General features: G+C 35.8%; 1 protein-coding gene across 1 annotated transcript in view; it reads right to left on the bottom strand.

The window, feature by feature from the left end:
* RTTN (rotatin) overlaps positions 1–27,894 on the bottom strand; it is a 160,195-nt gene that overhangs the window by 48,830 nt on the left and 83,471 nt on the right. The window contains exons 32-36 of the mRNA XM_080822236.1: positions 26,760–26,831; positions 16,545–16,734; positions 14,607–14,698; positions 4,997–5,090; positions 1,033–1,228 (exon numbers count right to left, since the gene is read on the bottom strand). Coding sequence (XP_080678362.1) covers positions 1,033–1,228; positions 4,997–5,090; positions 14,607–14,698; positions 16,545–16,734; positions 26,760–26,831 — 644 coding nt within the window. The remainder of the gene's footprint in view (positions 1–1,032; positions 1,229–4,996; positions 5,091–14,606; positions 14,699–16,544; positions 16,735–26,759; positions 26,832–27,894) is intronic.

Raw genomic sequence — 27,894 nt, 5'->3', positions numbered from 1 at the left:
CACTAAATCCTCACACTAATCCCATTAAACAGATGTTATTAATGACAACACAGAGATTAAAATAACTTTCCCAAGACTATAATGCTAGGGTGTGAATGAACTACAATAAGACGTTAAGTCAGGCTCACTGAGGATCTGCAGCCTTTCTTACTATACCATATAACCAATATGATCATCTGAAGGTCCTGCCATAAGTTCATTAATATTAGCTAAATGAAAGAACAAAATCATGATTTCCTAAATTTTATCATAGTACTTCCTGATGACCCTGATTATGAAGGACAACAAAAGACTGAGGAACCTTCACATAAGGAAGGAAATTAAACAGATTTGACCACTGAATGCAATGTGGGATTCTTGATTGGGTTGTACAACAGAAGAAAAGGACATTAACGGAAAATTGTTGGGATTCAAATATCACTTGAAGTTTAGTTAAAGCATTATGCCAAGATTGATTTCCTGGTTTTCATCACTGGACTATGTCTATGTAGTATGTTCACATTAGGGGAAGTTGGGTGAAGGGTACACAGGAATTCTTTACACTATTTTTGCAAATCTTCTCTAAGCTATTTCAAATTAAAAGTATAAACCAAAAACAAAACAAACAAAAAAAAGAGGTTAATCTCCAAAAATGAAAAAAACTCCAAATGAATTTAAACAATGATTTTCAATTGATGGCTACAATTCTGATATAACCCTAGGGAGATGAATGACCTCTTTCACTTCCATTTAGAATGGCCAAGTGGACTGTATCATATTTCTTGAGTATGGTAGAGGACAAATAAGGTTTAGAACCTCTGAATTATTAAAAAAAAATCAGGAAGGTGGGAGTGCATAACGTCAACCTAACAAACCAATATGAGGGCTATAATAGATCCAATCTAAAACTGTCAAGACAATTCTGGCAAAAAGAAACCTTCAATTTAATGAACCAAAAAAAGAAAAGGTAAATGTTCGCAGTACGCATGCAGTCTTACACCAAGTCATGAGCAGAGCTGGTGTCACCTCATCTCTATCAGCTGCCTGTCTTACCTACAGAGAAGCTCAATGAGCCGGGCTTGCCGGAAAGCACGTGCACTGTCTCCCGGAGCGATCGCCAAGAGCCCATCCAGCAGGCCACACACGGCTGAAAGGAGAGGTGGGGTGACCACACACTGCCTGGGCAGAGCAGTGGGAAGGGATGTGTCACGAGGAAGCTGTGTTGATACAGTTTCATGCTGACCCATTACTGAAAACAAGCATAAAGATTATCATTATTGTGCTTACTTCGTGGTTATGTACAATATTCACAAGTTCTGATAATCGAGGAAAGTCCCTGAAAGTCTGAAAATGCCAAAGAGAGATGGCTTGGGAATCTTCTTAGTGCCCAACTCATCTCAACCCTGAAGCCAAGGAAGCAGACATCCAACTCTTCCACTCTGCGTGTGTCTGTCTCTCTGTCTGTCTGTGTGTGTCTGCCTTGGGTGACAGTGAAAGACCCAAGACAAGAAGGGTAGTGCACATTTTGTGCCCTCAAGTGTTCAGACATTGAGGAACAGATGGTCTACAACTCTTTCTCTAAAGCTCTAGGAGCCAGAAGTGCTTCAGACTTCAAAATATTTTAGATCTTAGAAAAACTGTAAGATACACGTACCGTACATTAACTCACACCTTTAATGGGATCTTGGGCAATACCCCACAATGAAATGAGTACTTCTATGGTGTGACCCATGTACAGTCACAGTAAGCAGGAGGCCGAAAGGAAGAAAGACCACCTCAAACTAGTACTGCTCAGGTTCCGCAGCAATGGTATTCAGGTACAGGCAGGTTTTTTACCAAGTGAATTCTGAGAAAACTTTTGAGGTTTCAGAGATTCTGGATTTTAGAACTGAAGTTATGAGACTGTGCACCTTTTCCAGAAAACTCAACAAGGGATGGTTAATAAGAAAGCTATCTTTGTTAATCTGCCTCAAGACTTTCCCTCATGACCCTCACTTATTTCCTTTAGAGCACAGGCCAGTTACTTTGTAGAACGTCTGATGTTTGATGTTTCCTCATGAGTAGATCTTCAGTGAACCTCCCAGGAAAAACAGGACTCCTGTCTGTGCTGCTACTGGTGGTGGTAACTTCAGCCATTCAATCGAAGTGGTATCTACCCAGTTCCTCCACTGTAAAGCTCAATTTTCCCTTGTAACTAATTCCTTCAGGGGAAGAATTAGGACTATATAACTTTGGGACTATGTAACATCAAAAAAGATTTGATGTTTAACATTTTTTATTTTTTAAAAGACTTATTTATTTATTTGAAAGAGAGACAGAGAGAGACAGCAAGAGAGGGAACACAAGCAGGGGGAGTGGGAGAGGGAGAAGCAGGCTTCCCGTTGAGCAGGGAGCCCGATGCTTTCAGCATTTTTAGGCCAAGGATACAGAAGATCAATAAAAGGAGAGGGCATGGAGGTTAAGAAATTCAAACTCATCTACTATATTTAAATAAACTTTTATATTTTATCTAAAGAAATTATCCCATTTGTTTATGTCAGTAGTCCTCAAATACACGAACATTTTTATTTTTTAATGATCCTTTTCACCTTTGTATATCAAATGTAAGCTTACAGATCCTGTAAGAGATCCTGTTAGGGTGTTTTTTTGTTTTTTGTTTTTTTTTAAATAATTTTTCTTTTACAAAAGTTAGAAACTAAATTTAAAAATGAAAAGTTGGATGTCTCAAGTGGCCCTAATGTACATGCTAGAGACAATTTTTTTCCACCCTGTCCTAAATCACTTTGGAGTATATTAATTTCCTGGTTAATTAAGAATTAGCAAAACAACAAATAAAAGGACTAACCAGCTTTACCGGCAAATCCTGCTGGATGTTTCGGCTGAGGGAACTAAAATCTCATTATCACCAAAAAATAAAAACAAAAAAATCACATTTTATCTTAATACTATATTAAAGAGATGGGATTCAAGAAGGTATTTAACAACAACAAAGTAATTGCTCTAGTATTATGGCTCACTGACAATATATATTCGATGCTTTGCAGTACTGTTCAGTGGCAGTTTCAACAAAAAGGATTAAAAAGTTTTTTGTCAAGTATACACACTTAAGTGATTGGCAACCAGTAAAACTGTTCGTGAGTACATATTCTAAGCATAATCCTTGAAAATAAAATAAATCCAAATCAAGAATAATGCAACAAAAAAAAACCAAGACAAAAAAACCCACACATTACGCTGAAAAGAAATTAAAAAAAAAAAAAACCCACACAACTGTATGTCCACATAAAAACTTATACATGAATGTCTGCAGCAGTATTATTCATAACAGCAAAAAAGTCGGAAAAACCCAAATGTCCATTAATTGATGGATGGGTAAATAAAATGTGGTATATCCATACAGTGGAATATTTTTAGCAATAAAAAGAGATTAAGTACTGACACATAATACAACATGGATCAACCTTGAAAACATTATGCTAAGTGAAAAAAAAAGGTCACAATAAAACACATACTATATGATTGCTTTTTTATGAAATTTCCATAACAGGCAAATCTATAAAGAGGGAAAGTAGACTGGGGCGCCTGGGTGGCTCAGTGGGTTAAAGCCTCTGCCTTCGGCTCAGGTCATGATCCCAGCGTCCTGGGATCGAGTCCTGCGTCGGGCTCTCTGCTCAGCAGGGAACCTGCTTCCCCTGCTCTCTCTCTGCCTGCCTCTCTGCCTACTTGTGATGTCTGTCTGTCAAATAAATAAATAAAATCTTAAAAAAAAAAAAAAAAAGAAGGAAAGTAGACTAATAGTGGCCTAGGACTGGGAAGGATCAAAAGAGATGAGGAGTGACTGCTAATGGCAAGGTTTCTTTTTGGGGTGATGAGTATGTCCTAAAATTGATTGTGGTGATGCACAGGTCTGCGAACAGACTCAAAACCTATGAATTCACTTATTAAATGGGTGACTTATGGTATGTAAATTAGTCTCGATGAAGTAATTAAAAAAGAGTAATGCAACATACTTTCAGAGATAAACGTTCATGAAATTCATTACCAAATTTCATTTCATGCTCTGTGTCCTCAACTATTTAAACAACACGAGTTTGTTCCTTTTATTGTTTAGAGGATCAAACGAGTACTTTATATAATTGAACACTTTTTTATATTGTTAACATATATTCTAAAAAAACCAAAATGGGACATTGTTTAGGAAGTTAGGAAACAAATACTATAATAAAAATTCAGAGGAAAGCCTTAATTAAGCAATTATTTCTGAAGTTTTAGAAAACCTTTTCCCTGCAGATGCTTATATTTCAGTGTTTAAAATTACCTTCTTTTTAGGGAGTATATTCCTTACAGGTGATGCATTTAGTGCTACTGAATAAAGGCCTGGTCTATGGCCATACGACCCTGAACGCGCCCGATCTCGTCTGAATAAAGGCCTGTACATTCTCTAGAACAAACACAAGCTAAGCTGTAATGTTCCAAATATATAAAGTTTGAAGCATAACAGAGTTGGAAGCAGTCCCTAACACAAAGAATAGAATTTATATATTATTGTTAATAAAAATAAATCCCAGGCTACTCATCAAGCATTTCTAATAAAGTAAAGATGCAATACCATTTCGTGGACTTTAAAATGGAAGTATTCCCCTTGAAAAATACTTATGTATTTTAAGTGGAGTACTGTGGTAAACTGAAGTGTTTCCCTAAAGAGGGAGCAAAATAAAGGTAACTAATATCTATTAGTTCTCCAGTTCAAACACGAAATATCTACACCTAACTAATAAGAAACCATATGTCAATCAGACACCTAAGCTCCATTTAATAGGTAAGAGCACATGGTTTGTTAATTTCTGATATATTTATTCTATCATGTTCTGGGCCACTTCATGGTGTTGTTATCTAGACATTCACTGTGCTTTGTGACTTATTTAATTTTGTTTTTATGTAGATATTTAGTTTCAAAATATCCGGACTGACTTGTCATTTTTCTTTTTGAAAGTAGAATGTCTTCCTAAAAGGGTACCTTGAGCCACAAACTGGTCATGTGAGGCTTCAGGGAGAGACACTGCTGAGGGTCCAAGTGGTGGAAATTCAGCACTACCCGACGAAGGTGCCACCTATCAAGCAGCAAAGAAAATTATGTTAATCGTAACATTCATTCATTAATGTTACCACATGGAAAGTGAAACAGAAGCAGTATGTACAAAATATCTTTAAACAAGAAGGTTAATAACAAAACTACACCAGTTCATATGACTGGAAAACATCCCACATCTTGAGAGTTGTTTTTTTTTTTTTAAGATTTTATTTATTCATTTGACAGAAAAAGACACAGCAAGAGAGGGTACACAAGCAGGGGGAGTGGGAGAGGGAGAAGCATGTCTCCTGCCGAGCCCAGACGCTGATGCGGGGCTCGATCCCAGGACCCTGGTATCATGACCTGAGAGCCGAAGGCAGATGCTTAAGAACCAAGCCACCCAGGTGCCCCTAGAGTTGTAAGTTTGTTGGGTTTTTTTAAGATTTTTATTTATTTGACAGAGAGCTATATAGAGAGAGAGCACAAGTAGGCAAAGAGGCAGGCAGAGGGAGAGGGGGAAGCAGGCTCTCTGCTGAGCAGAGAACCCAATGTGGGGCTCCATCCCAGGACCCTGGGATCATGACCTGAGCCAAAGGCAGCCGCTTAACCAACCAACTTAACCAGCCACTACCCAGGTGCCCCTAGAGTTGTAAGTTTTTTGAATGGCACTTCCTACTTCTGCTTATAGGGCTTGCTGGAATTTATGTAGATCAGTAACTCAAAGAAGCAAAGTTTTGATTTGAAGCCCATTTAGGATTTTAAGGTCTGGATATGGCCTATCCCCTCTTACTACCAAAATGTTAAAAGGCTAAAACATACTCCTTTAACTTTTGCATAATTGTGATAGTCTGCCCTACTTGATTCATAGTAAGAGGGGTTCTTTTTATAAGTTTCAAATGGCACACACAAATTTTAGTAGTGCCTAAGAAAAAAATCAAGAGAAGTATTAAAAGATTTTTCTCTACCTTCCCCATATCACAAAAGAACTGTTTCAGGCAGTATGTTGACACAGTGTTTCAGACATCAGTATTTTTTAAAACATTAAACATAACATAAATTCTGTAGAAGACAAACACAATTTCACATACAGGTTTACAGATGAGTAGACTGTGTGGCCTCCTAAAATGGAAAAAGTTCAAACTGATGTATCTGGCATCTTCTATATGAAATATACCTTATCTGGAGAGGTCAGATCATTTTTTCTTACCATCAATTTATTTTCTCTGAAATAGCCTGAACTTCCCAAACCTGGATAAGCTCCACGTCAGCGCATACATACAGTATGAGCTGTCACTAGAACTTACGAATCAACCCTACCTCAAACTCTGATACCATACAGCTCAGAACTTGTATATCGATCGTGTTTTATCTTAACATATAAAATAGGTATGACAAAATAAAAGCAAAATAGCAAGGTTATTTTTGATTTCAATTTTTTTTTAAAGATTTTATTTATTTACTTATTTGACAGAAAGAGACACAGTGAGAGAGGGAACACAAACAGGGGGAGTGGGAGACGGAGAAGCAGGCTTTCATAGAGAGGGGAGCCCAGACGTGGTCTCGATCCCAGGACTCTGGGATCATGACCTGAGCTGAAGGCAGATGCTTAATGACTGAACCACCCAGGTGCCCCCTTCAGTTTCTGTTAGTAAAGAGAATATAAATCTGAAGAAAACGGTTGATGGAATTTATATACAGTTTTTAAAATCCCCCTTTCAAATGAAGACTTTAATCATCTCTCACCACTTCAAGTATGACATTACAATAACAAATAACAGAAAGGTGTAGCCAATAAATGTAAGCCAAGCACATAAAGTCATCTAAAAAAGTAAACCTGGATAAATTTCAGTTTAAATAAACACTCATAAACAATCATATATTAAATACCTTATTTTATCTAATATTAGATACAGATAATAGGAAAAAAACCTAAAATTTATTTTTCTAAAAATGATATTTACCTACAACTGACTCTAAGAAATGTTAAAAAAAAAAAATTCCTTTCAACCTGAGGGTTTTGAAGGGGTAGGGGGTGGGAGGTTGGGGGAACCAGGTGTTGGGTATTAGGGAGGGCACAGATTGCATGGAGCACTGGGTGTGGTGAAAAAACAATGAATACTATTACGCTGAAAATAAATAAAGAATTAAAAAAAAAAAAACAGACATCCAAATAACTTTCACAGTGTGTGAAAACAACAATCATAACAGACTGATATCACAAAGACGATACAGCGCCTGCCATAAGCTCCTTTTTTTTTTAAATAAAATTTAAGAAGACAATGATGCTAGAATCCTTTACCTTTTCCCAGAACATCCTTGTGTGTGCCATCTGAAACTTATATTTTATAAGTTTATTATGAATCAAGTAGGGCAGACTGTCTCAATCATGCAAAAGTTAAAGGAATGTGTTTTAGCCTTTAAACATTTGGGCAATAAGAGAGGTAGGCCATATCCAGTCCTCCCTACTGACAAGAAGAGACAGCACTCAGTGCAGGATAAAAAAGTTCCTAAGGGCCCACAGAATACCTGGCTCATTAGAAGAAAGCAAAATCACAAGAAGTGACCAAAGGTCAAACATTAATAAAAGTTGTGATTTTCCTCAGTATAGTCCAAGGTAGTGATACACAAATTTAGAAAATATTTTAGAAAGCACCTAACTTAATAGTTGTATTATAATTTATCCTGTATGGTAACTTTATATATATATATATAAAATATGTATTTTATATATACATATGGTAATATGTATATATATGTATATATGTATATAATAATGGTAACTTTGTATATATCAATAATACATGCATACATATATGTATATATGTATAATAATAATGGTAACTTTGTATTTATATTTATATATATTATATGTGTATATATATATAAAGTTACCATACAGAGTAAGTGTATGTGTGTGTGTGTGTGTGTGTGTGTGTGTGTGTGTGTATACATATACACACAAATATGTTACATACCTTGAAATCCAAGTAACAACTAATCCATTTTAATATTCAAGTATTAGCTTCTGGAAGGTGGAGGAGGTTCACATAAGCCCACAATGCCATAGGCAGAAAAGGCCTGATCTAGTCCAGGTCCTCATTTAGAGAAAAGGACCACAAGGTCACACTCTAAATAGAATTCTCATTGAGGACTATGTTCACAGAAACACCAATACACTCAAGTCAGAGGAAGCCCTCAGACAAACCTCCAGAATTCTGGCCAGCCAAGCTGAGTGTACTTAATCACCTCTCCCCTAACCCCCCACCAACCCCTCACAGCAGAGAACACACCTTCTCATTTGCTCTCATAGTAACCATAAAGCCTCAAGTGGGAGGCCAGGGCTGTCCTCATACCAGGGAGTCTGTCTAATTCTTCCGTCATTGCTCTATTCATTAAATTCATTAAAATAACTTCAGTACAAAATCACAATCTAGACATTTTCCTCTTTCTTGTCTGCCACATGACACATCTTGAGATTTTTAATTTACATTCCCTTGATAAGACAAATAAAACTGAGTTTTCCTTGAATCGAAGTATATATACTTCTACCCTTCACCTTTCTGGTATTGTAACAGGCAATAAAAGCCTATTAGTAGAGATAAACTGGTATTACCACTGTCGCAAAACAGAATCAAATTTTGCTTATAAAAACTAAAAAAGATAATAACCTTTTCTTCAATGTGTTTCTAAACAAATTTGATAGTTAAAAAAAAATTTCTAAATCATGCCTCATTGTAAAATAGGCAGTTACAATTTTAACAGAGTCCCTTTGAAGTAGCAGAAAATAGCGAAGTCGTTTACCATATCAAAGTAGAATTTGGGTCTAAAAAAACCACAATTTCTGTCAAACAAACAAAATGCATCTATGTTCAAAACTATTTTCTTTTGTATTCTGCCCTACAGAAATGAAAGTGTTCACAGGATACTTCAAAGTTTTTTGAACGCTTATGTCAAGTAATTTTATAATATTTTCTATATCCTCTTTTATCAAAAGTAGATTGTTTCCCAAGTAAGTTATTTGGTTTTTTAAAAATTAAAGGAACAAAGGAACAAAATGAGGATCTGTGAGATGAAAAAGACAGGGTACAAATTGACTCAAATTTTTAAAACATGGCAAAATACAAAGTATGGAAAGTTTCTAAGGAACTCCAGGTTTCATGTGTACAGTACTACAGATGATACCTGTCTCTATGCCCAACACCAGAAAAGCTCTGGGACACTTCACAATTTGTAATCGTTAATTCTCACCAAATTATAAAATCACTTCGACTATACAGATCCATGATTCAAATGGACTGTGTACAATACCAAAAAAAAAAGGACGCTCAGAGAAATATCACTGAAGAAACAAAGATCCACTCACTCGCATGCAGAGACTTAACCTTAGGATATAATCACATCCCTATGCCCTAAGAGAACAAGTTTCCTAGAGCTTGTCATCCTATTGCTCTCTCTATCAGCTTTGTGACCCTACACCAAATACCCGAATTCTTGGAGACACCGCTTCTTCACTTGTGAAAGGGCACCACTCTCAAATGGTGCAGATTTAACACCTTAACCCATCTGCAGCTCTCCAGCAAAGAGCCAACTAAACGAAGCTAATTGTCATCTGAGCTCTAAAGGCCCAACCAAGGCTGACTCTCCACATATATCAAAACTGACTACTGGGGCGCCTGGGTGGCTCAGTGGGTTAAAGCCTCTGCCTTCGGCTCAGGTCCTGGGATCGAGCCCAGCATCGGGCTCACTGCTCAGCGGGGAGCCTGCTTCCTCCTCTCTCTCTGCCTGCCTCTCTGCCTACTTGTAATCTCTGTCAAATAAATCAATAAAATCTTAAAAAAAAAAAAAAAGACTGACTACAAAAAATAACCAGTTTTACCAAAATTAAGGAAATATATTTTAGTACAAATATAAAATAAGACCCAAACCTATTTTACTTATTTTGGTTACAGTTACCTGCTTAATAAAGTTGCTGAAATCAATCTCAAAACGTTTTTGCCAATTTCCTTAAATGTTTGCACTTGACAGTAATGGCTATACCTCTATAGTTACTTAAGCTGGATAATTTCAAACACACCAAAGCAATAAAAAATACAGATAAAAAACACAAAATAAATATTATTTGCTCTTCCCAATGATTTTTAAAAGAATATTTATAAAATAGTATACACTATGTACACAGACTGGAATGAATATTCTATTTCCACTAACCATTATATTCATTCTAATATCACACACAAAAAAATCCTAGTAGAAAAAACTAATATGGAGGTATTACTAACCATCAATATCTAAGTCTTATTAAAAGAATTAATATTAGGGGCTCCTGGGTGGCTCAGTCAGTTGAGTGTCTTGACTCTTGATTTTGACTCAGGTTGCAATCTCATGGGTCCTGAGATCAAGGCTGGCGTCAGGCTCCGCGCTCATCGAGGAGTCTGCCTCTCTCTCTTACTCCCTCTCCCTCTGCTCCTCCCCCCACCCCCGGTTATGCATTCTCTCTCTCTCTCTCTAAAATAAATAAATACATCTTTTTTTTAAAAAAAGAATCAATATTAAATTTCTATACCAAAAAAACCCCCAACAAACTTACTTTCATTGTACTACTGTCCTGTGGCCTATATTACCAACACTTAGGAACTAGAATCTCACTTATACTGTCTTTCTAACTAAAATACACAGGGTCTTAGATCCTGGGTAATCCCCAGGTGGTTGAAATTTATCTAAACAAAGTATATCACTCTCTTTCTCTCCATCATCATGCAAACTGCTGTCTCCCCAGGTTTTCCTGGGTCACTGCACTGGACGTATGTACCTACTCTATCACTAATTCCTATGCCAAAATGATTTTTCTTCTAAAAAGCCACTTCAATTCATCCCTGCTTTAACTGTCCTTGGTCTGTTCTCATTCTATAAAATAACTCATAACTACCTTCACACAAATGCCAATGCATATTTCTATAATGTCAACAGTAACGTTTCGTGCATTTTACTCAGCTGAAATGCCTTTATGTCTGTATCTTTACAGCTATTACATCTTACCTCTTCAAACCAAAAACAGATTAAGCTCTCTTAGCTAACCCCTACCTGGTAATTAAACTTTGGCCTTGTTGCACACTCCAAACAAACCAGACATTTTCTGAGCATCTAATGCTTTTAGTACTACACAACCACAAAAATGCAGTTATGTTTTCTTTGTGCTTCATGTTCCTGACAAGACTTTCAACTCTTGTCAAAGGTATTGAATCCTAAGACAAGTTTGAATACCTTTTTGGTTCCCTGAAAATGTGTGCATACATCTAAGAAAGATTAACCCTTCAAAGCTTATTTCAATTACCACTTCCTATACAAAATCACTTTCTGTTTCATGATGCCCTCTACTGTAACCTCACTGCACCCTGACTAGAACATCTGTTATGGCACCTACCACATCTGGCTTTGTCGTGAAGGAGTAGAACATCATGGTCAACAACCTGGGCTCTAGAGCCAAACATACTTCTGGGTTCAAATAATGCTCTTATCAGTTATCAGCACTGGAATCTTGAACAAGACACTTACTCCTTGCATGCCTTAATCTCTTCTTTGGTAAAAGAGCAACAGTAAGAATCCCATGAGTAACTTCTCTTTAAATGTTTAAATAAACTTAAACTAAAATAAAACCAGGTTTATTTAAACTGGTGCTCCTAAAAGTTTCAATCACATATTTCACAAAGAAAAGCTCAAGAGGAAAGAAACCACCTCTCCTTTATTTTGGCAACTGATAAAACAGATTTAAAAAAATACAGACATAATTCTGCTCAACAGTAGTTTAAAAAAAAAAACAAAAACGCACATTTTGGTCAGAAAACTGTTGCTGCATACCGGTGTATACTAGGCATAAGTACCCATCTAGTGTGGATATTTCTAAAAAGTAGAAATGAGATTTCAGGAGGAAAACCAACCAATGCCTGACCCTTCCTAGCTGGGAGAAAGAGACACTGGGCTGGATAGAAGCCATATCCGAAAAGACAGTTAGTTACAAGGGCAATGCACCAACATGAAAATGACTCTCTTTACCCTGTCTGTAATTTATGATCACACATGTCCCAATCCCTACAAAGTTTGCCAAACTGAACTACTATATTCATTAGACAACACCATCAAAGTCCCTAATGTGGCATTAACTGCACAGAATGGATAACGACCCAGTGACAACACATTAGATGATCACAACTCAAATCAAAAGACAGTGCTTTCCTTAGAAAGACAAAATGGAAAAACAAACCAACAAACAAATTGCATCTTTTGTCATATCTGGCAAATATACAAAATAACGATATAAATAATCAGATACACTTATTGGCAAGATTTAAATGCACTGAACTGATACCTTTATTGTAACTTCAACATATTCTTATCCTTAAGAAATTATTAGCTGGTCTAGGTATGACAGCTTCGGTTTAAAGTAATACTAGTACATGGGTGCTGGGTGGCTCAGTCGGTTAAGTGTCTGACTCTCAATTCTGCTCAGGTCCTGATCTCAGGGTTGTGGGACAGAGCCCCGTGGCAGGCTCCGTGCTGACTGCAGAGTCTACTGAGGTTTCTCCCTCTCTCTCTGCCCTTCCCTCTTATGCGTTCCTCTGCCAAATAAATAAATAAATAAATAAACCTTTTCAAATAAATAAATAAATAAATACTGGTATAATGAATAAATTCTCCATTTTTTTTTTCCTGTTGGAACAAAAACATACAGTATCTCTGGCATGGCAAGAAAAACATGACAACTAGCAAAATTTGGGGTAACGAGACTACTTCTGTGAATAAAAGTCACCAATTTGGTGAGTAAGTCACCAACACCAAAGCTCTTCTACTTAGAATCCAAAAGAAGAAAAGAAAGAGTTGAATGTAAAAATTCCAAAAAATTGCCCTTATCTTTTGAGAAACCCCACAAAATCAATCCCACATAGAACTACAATAAGAATTCTTTATTAAAAAAAAAAGATTTCATTGGTTTATATTTCTAAAAGAATATGTAACATCCAAACACAAGCAAGTTAAAGAGTCTTATGCTAAGAGGTGCTTCTATTTTAATAATGATTATAACAAATAACATATTTCTATAATTTTTCTTAGAAAACTTGATGTATAAGATTTGTTATTATTAAAATATCTATTACTATATATTATATATAATTGTTATATATTATTACCTCTTATAAAATAGGAAAATGCAAAAGTACTTAAGTATTATTGCATAGAATAAATACAACTTGGTATCTACAAAACAGCTAAGATGACTCAAAGTTAATCAGAGCAATTGCTCCTTACTGAGTACCTACTACAAGCAAAGAACTGAAGAATATGCAAATTTCAAGGTTAGTCTATGGATAGCCCTTTTAATAGACAGAGAAGCCTAAGAGTTACTTTTAAGCACATATTAGTGCTGCCCTTCTGTGAATTAAATAACAAATTAATATAGCTCTTTTTTGCATTTAATTATATTATTTCTCTTGTTGAGAAGAAGATACATACTATTTCTAGCATGGAAAGGAAAGCATGACATCTAGTGGAACTGGGGTAATTACTCTACTTTTCCAAATAAAGGTTCAATGCAGCACTACCCACGAACTCTTCTGAGTCTAAATGTAAAAAATAACTCCTAAAACTGCAGCAAAAAGTACCAGTGTTGAGAAACTACAGGAAGTGAATCTTATTATTACCTTTTAATTATTTATTATTCTCATATTTTTTTGCTCCAGTAGCAAGGAGTGTCAAGCCTTTGCCTTCCTGACAGGGTCTACGACACAGTAACTGTTCCAAAAACACTTTACGACTCAAGGTAATGCTTTCCAGTCGAGAGGAAATGATTTCGTATGCTTGTAAAACAAGTGAAACCTAACATCAGTCATACTTAGAAATACTTAATGTGTCTCAAACTTTTTAGAACAAAGCAACTTATATACGAAAAGAAAAAGGCAGGCAGTTATAAATTTCAGGTATTTCAGATAATCAAAACAAGCTTCTACCTGAGGCAAGTATTTAGAAAAGTGCTTAAAATCTACAGGACCAAACTGAAATCATTTGAATGGGTCCATTTTCTCCAAATTGCTTTGCCCTTAAGCAAAACTGCACGGTATTCAAGCATTATTATCATATGGGATCTATTCTATTACTACTGATAAACATTTTTAAATTTTGATGCTTCTGGTTCTATCAAATAAGGTGAAAAAAAGGTTGTAAATTCATCTAAAAGGACATCCAGTGTAACTATATGAGTACATTAGACCCTAGTTCTACACAGACAACAGTTTAAAAAATCGCAGCTATGGGGCCCCCGGCTGGCTTAGTCAATAGTGGAGCATGGGGCTCTTGATCTCAGGGCTGTGGGTTTGAGCTCCATGCTGGCAACAGAGATTACTTTAAATAATAAATAGGTAAATAAATAAATATATTTTTAAATAAGTAAATCACAGCTATTTTAATCATAACCTTATACTCTGTATACAGTCTTATCTGTCCACTATGTAAATACAAATTTTTCAAGAGATTCAAAATGAAGCACTCATGCAGTCTTTGGAAGTACCATTGTTTCCAAGGTGGAGAGAGAACTTGAATCTTGATCTCGATTGGACATCCTAGATGGAGCCCTCCAAAACTTGAATGAGTCATCTAAACCTGTGACAACAGGAAAACTGTCAACATGAATACAGTCTCCTCCATATTAAAACATTTAACAGAAAGAATACTTGTTATAGGAAACCAATCAAGAACTTGTACCAGGAAACAAACCAAGAACAAAGGAAAAAAGTTTGCTTAATTTTTATTATTCTTAATTAATTTATATATAAATCTTGTTTCACAAAAATTTTAATGACAAATGACAAAAATTTTAATGGAGTTTGCTTAGCTTAATTTAATACAATTTATCAAGACCACCAGCTCCCAAACTTTAATGTGTATAAGAAGCATAAAAGGCTTGTTAAAGAAATTTCCTGGGTCCTATTCCCAGAGATTCTACTCCCCCAAATCAGGGTGAGAGCCGTAATTTTGCATTTAACACGTTCACAAAAGATTTGAATGATGTTGGTTCAAGAGCCATGCTTTGAGTAACAATGACCAGAGAAATCCAAACAATGATATACGTCACTTTCCTAATAAGGACATTTATTTAAAATTTCAGAAATTTCTGGGGTGCCTGGATGGCTCAGTTGGTTAAGTGTCTGACTCTGATTTCAGCTCAGGTCATAATCTCAGGGTGAGGAAATGAAGGCCCACGTCAGGCTCTGTACTGGGTGTGGAGCCTGCTTCAGATTCTCTCTCTCCTTCTCTTCTACACCCCCTCCACCTCATCTCTCTCTCTTTAAAAAAAAATGTTCAAAATCTTCATCAGATGTCATTTTCCGGGGCACCTGGGTGGCTCAGTGGGTTAAAGCCTCTGCCTTCAGCTCAGGTCATGACCCCAAGGTCCTGGGATCAAGCCCCACATCGGGCTCACTGCTCAGTGGGGAGCCTGCTTCCTCCTCTCTCTCTGCCTGCCTCTCTGCCTGCTTGTGATCTCTGCCTGTCAAATAAATAAATAAAATCTTTTTAAAAAATGTCATTTACCTCTTAATTCCTTCAAGAATTGAGGAGAAAAGTGAATTAGAAGCTCACACTTAAGTATCTGGGAGTAAAGGAACTATGTCTGCAATTCACTCTTAGAATATCTCAGGAAAAAAAAAACATATATGTATACATGCATATAAACACATACATATGCATACGCATGGCATGGGGAACAAATACAGTAAAATATTAACATTTGAGAACATTCTTGCATTCTTGCACCTTTTCTATAAGTGTGAAATTATGTCAAGATTTTCAAAAATTACTATTAAAAATTAATTTTAAAATATAACTTATTTTTTAAATCATTAAGTTATTTATTATTATGAGACAAAAGTATTTATACATGCTAAGATCATAGGAAATCCAAAAGAATCTACAAACAGATATAAGAAGGTTTCAGCAAGATATTTTGATAAAAGAGTATCATACCAAAAACAAATAGCTTTTTGATATATTACAAAACAAATTAGAAGATTTAGTAGGAAAAGGTCTCATTCTTGATCACCTAGGAAGAACCTTCCAAAAAGTTTAAAACATCTAATAGAGAAAAAAACTGTAAAACTTTACTGAAGGGCATGAATAGCTTATAAAACATTAATCAGATGTCAAAATGGTTTCCATGAAGAATTTATAACTTAGAAAAATGCTTAGGCAATGTTTAGTGGAAGGAGGGAACAAAAATGTACATAGTTATGAAGACAATCATGTAAAACAAACAAAAGCTACAGGAGAGAGAAGACTGGAGAAAATCCACCCTGACGTTAACGAAGGTCATGTTTGCGTAGTGAGGCCCAGAGAAAAGTGTTTTCCTGTGTACTTTCATTATTTTTCAAATATTCTGTAACAAACACATAGGTATTCAACAGTTTTTAAAAAGTTAGATCTCATAAAAATAAAGATATAATGTACTTACCATATAAATCGCTGCCTTCTGAAGTTCGATCAAGAGCAGAAAAATTCAAATCAAATGTATACCGTCCCAGGTAACAGTGTTTTACCATCTGATTCAAATGTTCATAAAAATGGCAGTGATATAAAAGAGCCTGAAGGGCAGGTTTTCCTGTTAGTGACAGGCCAGAATCCTCATCATGGACACAGGGGCCCTGTAAGAAAAGAAGGAGAAAAGAAGAAAGAGAAACTGATTTATAATGTAATTTCTTCAAAAAAGACCTGCTGTCTGCCCCACATTCCCCTCAGCGAATCAAATGCAACCCAGGTGCTACCATGATCCTCCCACCTGCCTCTGTCCCTCCACACTCAAAGCAACCTGACCTAGGGCAAACATTTCCTCCTCTCAGTTTTTGCTGCCTAAAAGTCCTCTGAAGGCAGAAGGCTGATCTATTCTATCTCTTGAGGGATAAACATTAGTTTACAATGCTTCTATGAAATGCCACAGTTTTAACCAAGTAATTACATACTTGAGCCACAAATACAATAAAAGCAGTATTTTTCAACCTACGCGGAATAAAATAAATATTTAAATATCTGAAATAATGTGATACAGCAATTATGTTCCAAATTATTTTTTGCACCTATCAATATGCCAGATAAAAATGAAAAACCTCATCACTATCGAGGATAAAACTTGTTTGCCACATTACTTCTCCCTGAATGAATTCTGCCAAGAGAAACATGCAGGCACACATGCCCACACACACACTTTCCATCAGGACACTGAGAAGAATCTGCCATTATACAATTTTAATCTCGTTGCATTTTTTTCCAAACTGTGCTTTGCACTGCCACTCACTACTTTTCCTGGAATATCCAGTGGCAAAAACCAAGCAGTCAGGATATGTTTAAAGTTTGCAAAGAATCATGTCACTAGCTTGTAATTATTTTTGTTTTTGGAAAATGATTTTAAAAAGTTATTATTTTTAAAACAGACCATAAGAGAGAGAAATATAAAAGACAGAAAACAGAAATCTAAGTGCCACAAGGAAAGGTATGGTCAAAACATATTCGAAGTTTATCATTAACTGTGATATTTATGTATGGGTCCCTTTTCTCATGTCTGCTCATCACCAAGGAAAGATGGATGTTAAAACTTACTATCCAGGAAAATAAAATAATTCACAAATTAAAGGTAAAATTAAAACAGTAAGATTATTTCCATTAACCTTTTTCAGGATATTATCATTATAATCAAACCTCTGACTTCATGATTAAATTCCTTTTATGGTCGTGAATTGTTATAGTTGTATTCTAATAAAACTATCTAATACTGTGAACTTACTCTTCATCAATAGAGCAATTTACATATTTAATAAGAAATAAGGCTATTTAATGAGCAACCAGCACATGATGGTCCCTGCATAACTTTAAATTTTGAGGTCTGGAAGAAGCAGGTAAAACTTTTCTTGTAAAAGTACAAGAACAGGGTCATATGGCTGTTTGTCAACCATGGTATATGTTTCAGGCAATGTGGCCCTTTCGTGCACTTATTTAATTATCTGGAATGAAATAATTCGTCCAAAACCACAGAGTCAATCCTAACATCCACACCTTCAAACTCTTCTATCTTTTAGGCAACTTATAACATTCTAAATGTACAAAACATCTCAAATATACAGGAGACTTGCAATAGTTGCTTAACATCACAAAATAAAGCCCTCACTATAATAATTCAGAGAAGGAATTAATAACCAAGATGAGAATTATAAGTAATTCAGCTAAGTTTACTAGCTTAGTTCCAACTACTTAACAAACTTCAATAAGCCAGTAAAATAAAATGATTAACAAAGTAGGACAAATACTACCTTTTTAAATATATTTCATAATGATGCCGAGAACAATTTTTAAATTTTGTTACAGACCACATAAAATTTTTACTTTTGCAAAATTATATCTATAAAAAAAATCATACTTATCTTCCTAGATGAGTTACACCACAGTCTACAATTCATAAAGGTTTAATAAAAATAGGTGAAAGAATATAAGCTATATAAATCTCAAAAACAAGCCCTTCAAGAGCTCTCATTAAATCAACTGGTTCTTTATTCTGTAACGGTCTGCTGAGGCTGAAGGTTATACCAACTAGAAGGAAAGGTATTACAGACTTACTGTCTTTGAAAATCCACCTTTTTGGGGTGCCTTGGTGGCTCAGTTGGTTCAGTGTCTGACTCTTGATTTTGCTCAGGTCAAGATCTCAGAGTTGTGAGATCAAGCCCCATGTCGGACTCCACACTCTGGAGAGTATGCTTGTCCCTCTCCTTTCTGCTCCTCCCCCCGCTAAAAAGTAAAATCTTTTAAAAAATAAATGAATAATAATAATAATAATAATAAATGAATAATAAATGAATGAAAGAGTAAATAAATAATAAATAAATAAATAAGTAAAATCTACCTTTTCTTCAGTTATAAGTGTTATAACTATTATAAGTATTTCCAAAGTAAGGGAGAAATTATACATAAGGGATGTGGAATTGGAATAATGACTCTCCAAGTATACATAATTATCTTAGTGATAAAGAATCATTAACATAATCACATTTACCCGTCAGTTCGTACACAGATAGTCCCTGACTTACAATGGTTCAACCTACAATTTTTCAACTTTATAATGGAGCAAAGTGATATGTGTTCAGTAAAAACTATTTCAAACTTTGAATTTTGATCTCTTCCCTGGCTGGTGATATGTGGTAACATATTCTCATGATGCCAGGCAGCAGTAGCCAGCCGCTGCTCCTAGTCAGCCAGTGATCACAAGGGTAAACGACCATTCTGTTTTTCACTTTCATTTTAATATTCTATAAACTACAGGAGATATTCAACACTTTATTATCAAACAGGCTTTGTGTAGATGATTTTGCCCAACTGCAGGCTAATGTAAGCGTTCTGAGCATATTTAAGGTAAGCATAGCTAATCTCTGATATTCGATAGGCATATTAAATGCATTTTCAACTTACAATATTTTTAATTTAACAGTGAGTTTACTGGAACATAACCCCATTGTAAGTCAAGGAATATTTATATTTTTAAAATTCATTTTTTTCTCTAGTCCTTATGAATACAGAAAGAAAAGATTTAGAAAATAATGATACAAAATAAGTCATAATAAGAGATGTTAACTTTATTTATTTATTTATTTTTTGGGAGATGTTAACTTTAAAATTCCATCTACTTAATAAGGTTTCAGAACCTGTTTTTGGTGGGGGGCCAGGGGTGGTGCCTGGCTGGCTCAATCGGAAGAATATACAACTCTTGATCTTGGGGTTGTGAATTCGAGCCCCATGTTAGCTGTAGAGATTACTTAAATAAAAACTTAAAAAAAAAAAAAGAAAGAAAGAAAGAAAGAAAAAGGAGCCCCTGGGTGGCTCAGTGAGTTAAGTGTCAAACTCTTGATTTTGGCTGAAGTCATGATCTCAGGGTGGTAGGATCGAGCCTGTGCTAGCCTCCACACTCAGCATGGAGTCTGCTCATGATTCTTTCCCCAACCCTGCCACCCTGCCTGCGCGCTCTCTCTCTCTCTCTCTCTCTCTCTCAAATAAATAATAAAATCTTAAAAAAAAAAGTTTTTTTTCTTTGCCTATAAATCACAGTGAAAATATTTCAGCCTACCAAGATTGAATACGTTAAATTAATTCTGATATGAACAAAGGGTTAATATCCCAGAAAAAAAAGACTAAGAGGTAAAACTATAAAAGATAAGGAAATAAAATCAATTCAAGGGACTTAATATGGGACTCATACCATATGTGGAATGATAGAACAAAGGAAAAAGAAAAGTCATTTTTAAAATAAATAAATATAGGGGTGCATGGGTGGCTCAGTCAGTTAAACAACTGACTCCTGATTTCAGTTCAGGTCATGATCTAGAGTCTTGGGATCAAGCCCCAAGTAAGGCTGCATGCTCAGCAGGAGTCCACTTGAGGATTCTCTCTCCCTCTCTGTCCCTCCCCCTGCTTGTGCACAAGCATGCGTACTTTCTCTTGCACGAGCTCTAAAATAAATGAATCTTTAAAAAAATAAAATAAATAAAAATGAAAATATGTGGGCGCCTGGGTGGCTCGGTTGGCTGAGCGGCTGCCTTCGGCTCAGGTCATGATCCCGGACTTCCAGGATCGAGTACCGCATCGGGCTCCCAGCTTCTTGGGGAGTCCGCTTCTCCCTCTGACCTTCTCCTCTCTCATGTTCTCTCTCACTCATTCTCTCTCAAATAAATAAAATCTTTAGAAAAAATGAAAATATGTGTCAGAGCCAAAAGATACAGTGTATCTATGTCTTCAAATTAAGGAGCTTAATGAGTGTCAAGCAAGAGCAACAAAGAAAGATACAAAACCATAAAATTCTAGGACATCAAAGATAAAGAGAGGATGATAAATGAAAAAGTTGGCCATAAAGAGGTAAAAAAGCCAGCTGGGTGTCCAATTTCTCATCAGCAGTATAGGATGTTAGAAAACAATGGAGCAAAATTCCTGTGAGGAATGATTTCAACCTATCTGGTAACTACCCAAACTACTGGAGTACAATTTAAATACATTTTCAAAAACACAAGAACTCAACAAGTTTCTTGCTCATGCACTTGTTTTTAGGTAGGAGTATGATCATTTTAAAGATCCTTTCTCTTCAAGAAAGGATCCTAACTGAAAAAAAAAAGGATGACTAAGAGTTTAAAAAAACATTAGATACAATATAAACTCACAATTTTAAAAAAAATTAGATAGACACTCCATAGGAAAAAAATCACCCAAACCACTTTTTTCAATTATACACATACACAAACGCCTATGTTTGTATACATACAATATATATATATAAATATCCGAAAATGTTTCTTCTGAGCACCAGAGAAATCACTGCCCTAGATGAAGAGATACACAAGTATAACCACAGCCCCGTAAGTGGCTGTGTAGTAAATTACTAGTTTTCAATTGTTAGAATCCATGTATAGATAAATCAAGGTTATAGAAGAGAATATAAATGTCATCAACATTCACAAAGTAAAAGATAAAACTGACAAAGATCAGCAGAAGTGAAAGGATAGGGACATCCTAGACACAACTTCCTTACCTTCTAAATGGTGGGGATAGAGATATCATCCACAGGTAACAAGATCAGAAACAGCAGGTGGAGAAACTAAGTTTGGTAACAGAACTAAATTGGCAGGACATTACTTAAATGAGCTAACACCTGCGTATCAACACAGTAAAGGAACAAACATTATTGTAAACTACTATTTAGAGATATGAAAGCAACTACCTGAAGAATTAAAATCAGTAGGAGGTAAAGCTGTCTGTGAATGAAGAGATGCAGTACATTTCATTATAAGCCCTAATGGTTGTTTTAACTGTACATATTTACTTTTTTTTAATTCTTCTAAAAATTCAAACAATTCATTCAAAATATTTTTAAGTTCTCAAAGAAGATCAAATCTGGAATATGTACCTATTACACCATTACCTTTTTATTCAATTTATTTTACCTAAGCATTAAGCCTGGGTCCCCATTCTCCACCTGCCAAAGCTTCCTAGTAGCAATGGCATGTTAGCAACAGAGCTTTACCCAGGGCAGTAGTGCCAAGCCCAGCATGTGTACAAAAGATGATCTGACTCAGGCTTTCCACAGATGACTAATAGTAGAAGGTCTAGAACAATGAAGCTTTTTATGCATGCATAAGGCTTCACTCTACAGATCCATCAGTAATTGATGGGGCTGTCTTCTGGCATAGTGGGGAAATCAGCATGGTCTCACTGCTCTGTCTCAGCATGTCTTTATCCCTACCAGACTTGCCCTCAGGTGAGTGCTGGGGCTGCCAGATCATCTGCAAAACAGCCGGGGAGAGCTGAGAAGGACAGTATGCAAAGGAAGAAAACTCTTCAAATCACCAGCTATGATTATAAGTAAGTGTGCATAGAAAACAGCAAATTAATTATGTCATAAAACACTCCAATTAATTTGAAAACATTGTTCTCAAGGATGCAATAAGCTATAATATTAATTTTAAAACATATATTTTACTCCTGGTGTCCCAGTACTAATATACCCATTAAGCTGTGGTTCAAAAGGAAGCAAAAGAGAAGCAAAATAAAAATCACATTTAAGAGCAGAGAATAGAGGCACCTGGCTGTTAGCGGGTGAGCACACAACTCTCAACCTTAGGGTTGTGGGTTCGAGCCCCCTGCTGAGTGTAGATATTACTTAAAATCTTAAAAAAAAAAAAGACTAAAGAATATTTTTAAGTTGAGAAAAGAATTATTTTGATATGTAACAGATAGAAAAAACTCCTCTAATATAATGCAAAGATTGGAAAAAATACCCTAGTTACATAAGAAATCCCTAACTACATATAAATTATGAATATAGATAAAACGATATTGCTTCTCTGACACCAAGTATTTACTGTTTTATGAAATCAATACTCATAATGATTCATGATGAACACCTTAAAAGATGAAAAACATGTACTGATAGTTATCACATCAAATACAGAAATGATACATACTCTAACTATAAATGAGTCAGCTATCCATCTAAAACACACACATAAACACATACGCAGAGAGTTTCCAGCTGTGCCCACTATGAATACATGGAAGCAATGACTCCTTCCCCCTGCTCAGAAACAATGAACATATTTAGAACCCAGATCTCATTTCTAAATACCATTCTCTGTTAAAAGATCAGGGCTCTCTGAGCAAATGTCTGGTTCCGGGCTGGGGCTGCTTGCTACACCAGAAAATAGGGAAGTGCTCAAAGACTGAAGAAAACACATTAAAGGGACAAACTATTCTTCATGAGGGGGATCCACCTAGTCAAATCTGGAACAATTTGAATATCTAAATAAATAAGGATAGAAACAGGCTATAACTCATAAGACAAAGAACCTTTGAGTCTACACTGGTATAAATAAATAAAGAAGTAAACAAATAAATGGGGAAGAAATGAAAGCTCTTTCTAACAGTAAAATGTAATAAATGTAGAAAGAAGGACAGAATTAGAAAGTCATTATCTGGCAATCATTGTTTCAGACAAGACAAGAATCATAAGAATTCAGACAAAAATCACAAATGGAAGCTAAAACTAGACGAAGAAAGTTGATGAGAAACAGGTATTAATACAATCTCGGAGTGTCTTCCCACAAAAGATACAACTGTAACTCCACACGAAGGAAATAAGCAGAATCTACTTTAACCACGTAAGCAAAGTCAGGATTGCCAGTAATGGGACAAAGAGATGATTCTGTCTCCTGATACAATGTACTAACAAGAATACATGAATTCTACCCTTCTTGGTCAAAAAATGAATCTAATAATGAGAACAGATAAACTTAATTAAAGAATATTACAAAAACTAAATAGCCTGTACTCTTCAAAAATGCTAAGGTCATAAATGTTAAAGATTCAGGAACTATTTTAGGAGAAAAAAAACAAAATGGATATGACAACTGTGTGTAACCTGTATTTCTGACCCTAGATCTTTACTAGGGTGGCGTTCTTTCTTTCTTTCCTATGAAGGACAATAGTAGGACAACTGGGAAAATTTGAATAATTACTTAACTTTAATAATTATTTTGATAATTTTATATGAGAATGTCCTCATTTTTAGGAAATCCACACTTAAGTGTTTAGGGAAAAAAGAAGAATTATGCCTGCAACTCTCAACAGTTCAGAGAAAAGACATTAGCAGAGAGAGCTAAGGCAAACTTGGTATAAGGCCACAACCTCTTGGAGATTATAAAATTCGTTGAAGTATTTGAAGACTATTTTTCTCCCTTCTTGGAATAGCTGTTTTCACTTTGGGATTTAAAGTACCACTAAACTTAAAAAAAAAGGGGGGGGGTACAAATATGAGACTATCAGCTCTTCACGGTGCTAAATAAGGACAGTTAACATAAATAGGGGTGCTGGGTGGTTCAGTGGGTTAAGCCTCTGCCTTCAGCTCATGTTATGATCTCAGGGTCCTGGGATTGAGCCCCGTATCAGGCTCTCTGCTCAGCAGGGAGCCCCCATCCCCCTGACTGTCTCTCTGCCTACATGTGATCTCTGCCTGTCAAATAAATAAATAAAATCTTTAAAGAAAAACAATGACCAAAAAAAAAAAAAAAAGATCAAAGAAGAGTGAGAGGAAGAAAATCTAAGTTTATTAAAAATGCAAAAAACAATTAAGCTTGTTTTTCTAATTTTGCTTAAGACTAGCAAAAGTTTAATCATCAAATACTATTTTGAATTAGAGCAGCTCTCAAAATGTTTTATCCTGGCCATAATAAGCAAGGCAAAAGACTCCAAAAGCTCACTTAAAGCACTATTTTTGGGACGTCTGGGTGGTTCAGTCAGTTACATCTGCCTTCGGCTCAAGTCATGATCCCAGGGCCCTGGGATGGAGCCCCACGCTGGGCTCCCTGCTCAGCCGGGAGCCTGCTTCTCCCTCTCCCTCTGCCTGCTACCCTGCCTACTTGTGATCCCTCTCTCTTGCTCTCTCTCTGTGTCAAACAAATTATATCTTAAAAAAATAAATAAAGCACTATTTTCAACTTTTTAGTAGAAAATTAATTCTGTGATAAAGAAGTGGAGAATAATAAAACCAAAAGCTGCAGTAAGCATGTCACTAGCAACAAAAATGAACTGTACAGTATTGAACTTGCGAGAGAAAAAAAGGAACATCTATGCATGCTTCTGTATCTTAATAAAATGTCCCAAAAGCTTTAATAGAACCCAGAAGTAGTATTACTCTTGCTTTTTTATTATATTTCAACAATAAAAAATTCATTGGCATTACATTACCAAGCATATACAACACGAGTGTCACTAGTTTAACAACGGGACTAGAGATGATTTGTATTTGAGCCAAAAACAAAACATTTTAAAATCAAGTTATTGGATAACAAAAATCAAACTACTACACCATTAACATAAATATTAATCCTATATATTCCTTCCAGTTTTGTCTCCTATGGTTTTATTACAGTACAGAGTACGGATAATGAACCACTATCAGAAGACAATGTTAAACAAATTAGAGGAACAAGCAGAAAAGTGGCCAGGATTCTCCGTAACTAGCAGGGTTAAGCTGGTACGTCAGCTATGGAAAACGGCCTTCCGAGAGTAAAATGAGATGTGGGCCTTGGCCTGGATCCAAGCTTCAGGTCCCTGCCTGGAAAGCTGCCCTCACCGCAGGCTCAAGTGAATTTAGCAATTCCTCCAAAGATACATTCTAGTGGAAAAAGGGAAAGAAACCTTGGCTTTGTCTAGGATCCTGGAGAGTGAGATGCAGCAATATAACTGATAAATACACAGAGAAAGCGCATCTCTTATCTCCCCAGTGGCAACACTTTTCTATTCTCCAAATCATCTAAAAAAGCAGGAAGCTATAAAAAAAAGTTAGGTACCACTGGACTTGATTTTCAAAGAAAAAATTAATTCAGTAAAAACCAAAGAAAGATAAATTATGACCTTAACTGCACTAACCCAGAAAAAGGAGAAAAGATGTTAACATTAATGCATTCTTAACCATAAACAAATTTATGTATTATTATTAAATTAGAGAGGCAGTATAATGAGTGGAAAAGAGTGACTAGCTAGATTCAAAGCAAAGGTGTGATTTATTTAAACCTCTGTGCTAAAGTTCCTTAATCTACAAAGTGAAAATAATTAGTGGTTCAGAATTTAACCAATTACACAAGTTAAATATTAAGTTATATATTGTTAAGCTCCTAGAAGACTGCATAATAAACTGTATTAACTATTATTTTCTATACGTAGTATGATGTTAGCTATTATTTCTGATTAAAATTATCTTTAACATTACAGAGAAAAATTTGTAATCTGATAAACTACAAGAAAATGTCTATATTCATGGGCACATGGGTGGCTCAGTGGGTTAAGCCTCTGCCTTCAGCTCAGGTCATGATCTCAGGGTCCTGGGATCAAGCCCCGCATTGGGCTCTCTGATTAGCAGGGAGCCTGTTTCCCCCTCTCTCTCTGCCTGCCTCTCTGCCTATTTGTGATCTCTCTCTCTCTCTGCCAAATAAATAAAGAAAATCTTAAAAAATTTTTTTTCTATATACTCTTGTAAGAGATATTGTTGCCATAGTTTCTTTAGTAATGAGATATATATTTATATATGCATACTCTCTCACCAACTAATCTCAAATATCTACTAGCTTGATAATTGTTTAAAGTCACCCACCTGCCAAGTATAATCCTTTAAAATTACTGAAGGCATTGGAATTACAAGGAGATTCTGAAGAATAAATGCAGCCTAGAAAAAAAAAAAAGAAAAGAAAATGTCAATACTGCCACCTTGTTGTCATCTCCAAAATAACCAATATATTGAAATTTCTAATAAAAAAACATATCATTGGGCAACGATACATGCTGAGACATCACTAGAACTGCCAAGCTCACTCCTATTTCAAAACTTTATTTTTCCAAAAAATGATCTATAAAATATAAACTGTTGTGACAGCAGTTAAGAAATACACTTTCATGTTTCTATTATTCCACATACACATGTACCCCGTTCTCTCTCTCTCTCTCCCCCCTTTTCCCTCTCATCCAAGCTCCTCTCAGTAAGAGGCCTAACTAGAAATACAAACCACAAATGTCCAACTTTATCTTCTACGTCCTGAAGATGGTCAAATCGAATAATCTTAGTGGTATGAACACTGATCATCTATATAGTGAAGATGATGATATGAGGGTGTATAACAGGGCTAACAGACGGGACCCAAGAGTGAAATTTTCAACCACCTTAATTGTTAAGTCAACAGATGTCTTTAAAGCTGGTAAGTCAAGAGGAAGCTAAAGTTTAAGCATTACCATTAAAAAACAAGTAACAAGAAAACTATAGCGTTTGGATTTTGGAATGGAGAACCAGCAAATCGTGGGCCCTGGAGCTCCTGTTTCCTCCATAAGCCTCCAATCACTGTTTCATTACTGTTTTTAAAAATATTGGCATTAATCACCATTTCAAAGCAGCAATGACAGAAAACCACAAATTATTTAGAAAGAATTAAAATAGGGTTTATGGGGCGCCTGGGTGGCTCAGTGGGTTAAGCCTTTGCTTTCGGCTCAGGTCATGATCTCAGGGTCCTGGGATCGAGCCCCGCATCGGGCTCTCTGCTCAGCGGGGAGCCTGCTTCTCCCTCTCTCTCTCTCTGCCTACTTGTGATCTCTGTATGTCAAATAAAAAAATAAACAAAATTTTAAAATAGGGTTTATTTTTCCTCTTAGGTCATGTAACTACTATAGAGTATTATGACAGTCATGCATCCAGTTTAAGCTTTATAGATATTACTTACACACTGAGGTAACAGAAAGGT

This window comes from Martes martes, assembly GCF_963455335.1.
Source record: "Martes martes genome assembly, chromosome: 13".
In the NCBI taxonomy this organism is placed as follows: Eukaryota; Metazoa; Chordata; class Mammalia; order Carnivora; family Mustelidae; genus Martes; species Martes martes.
Note: the sequence above shows the minus strand (reverse complement) of the source record. Positions and strands in the feature narration are given on the sequence as shown.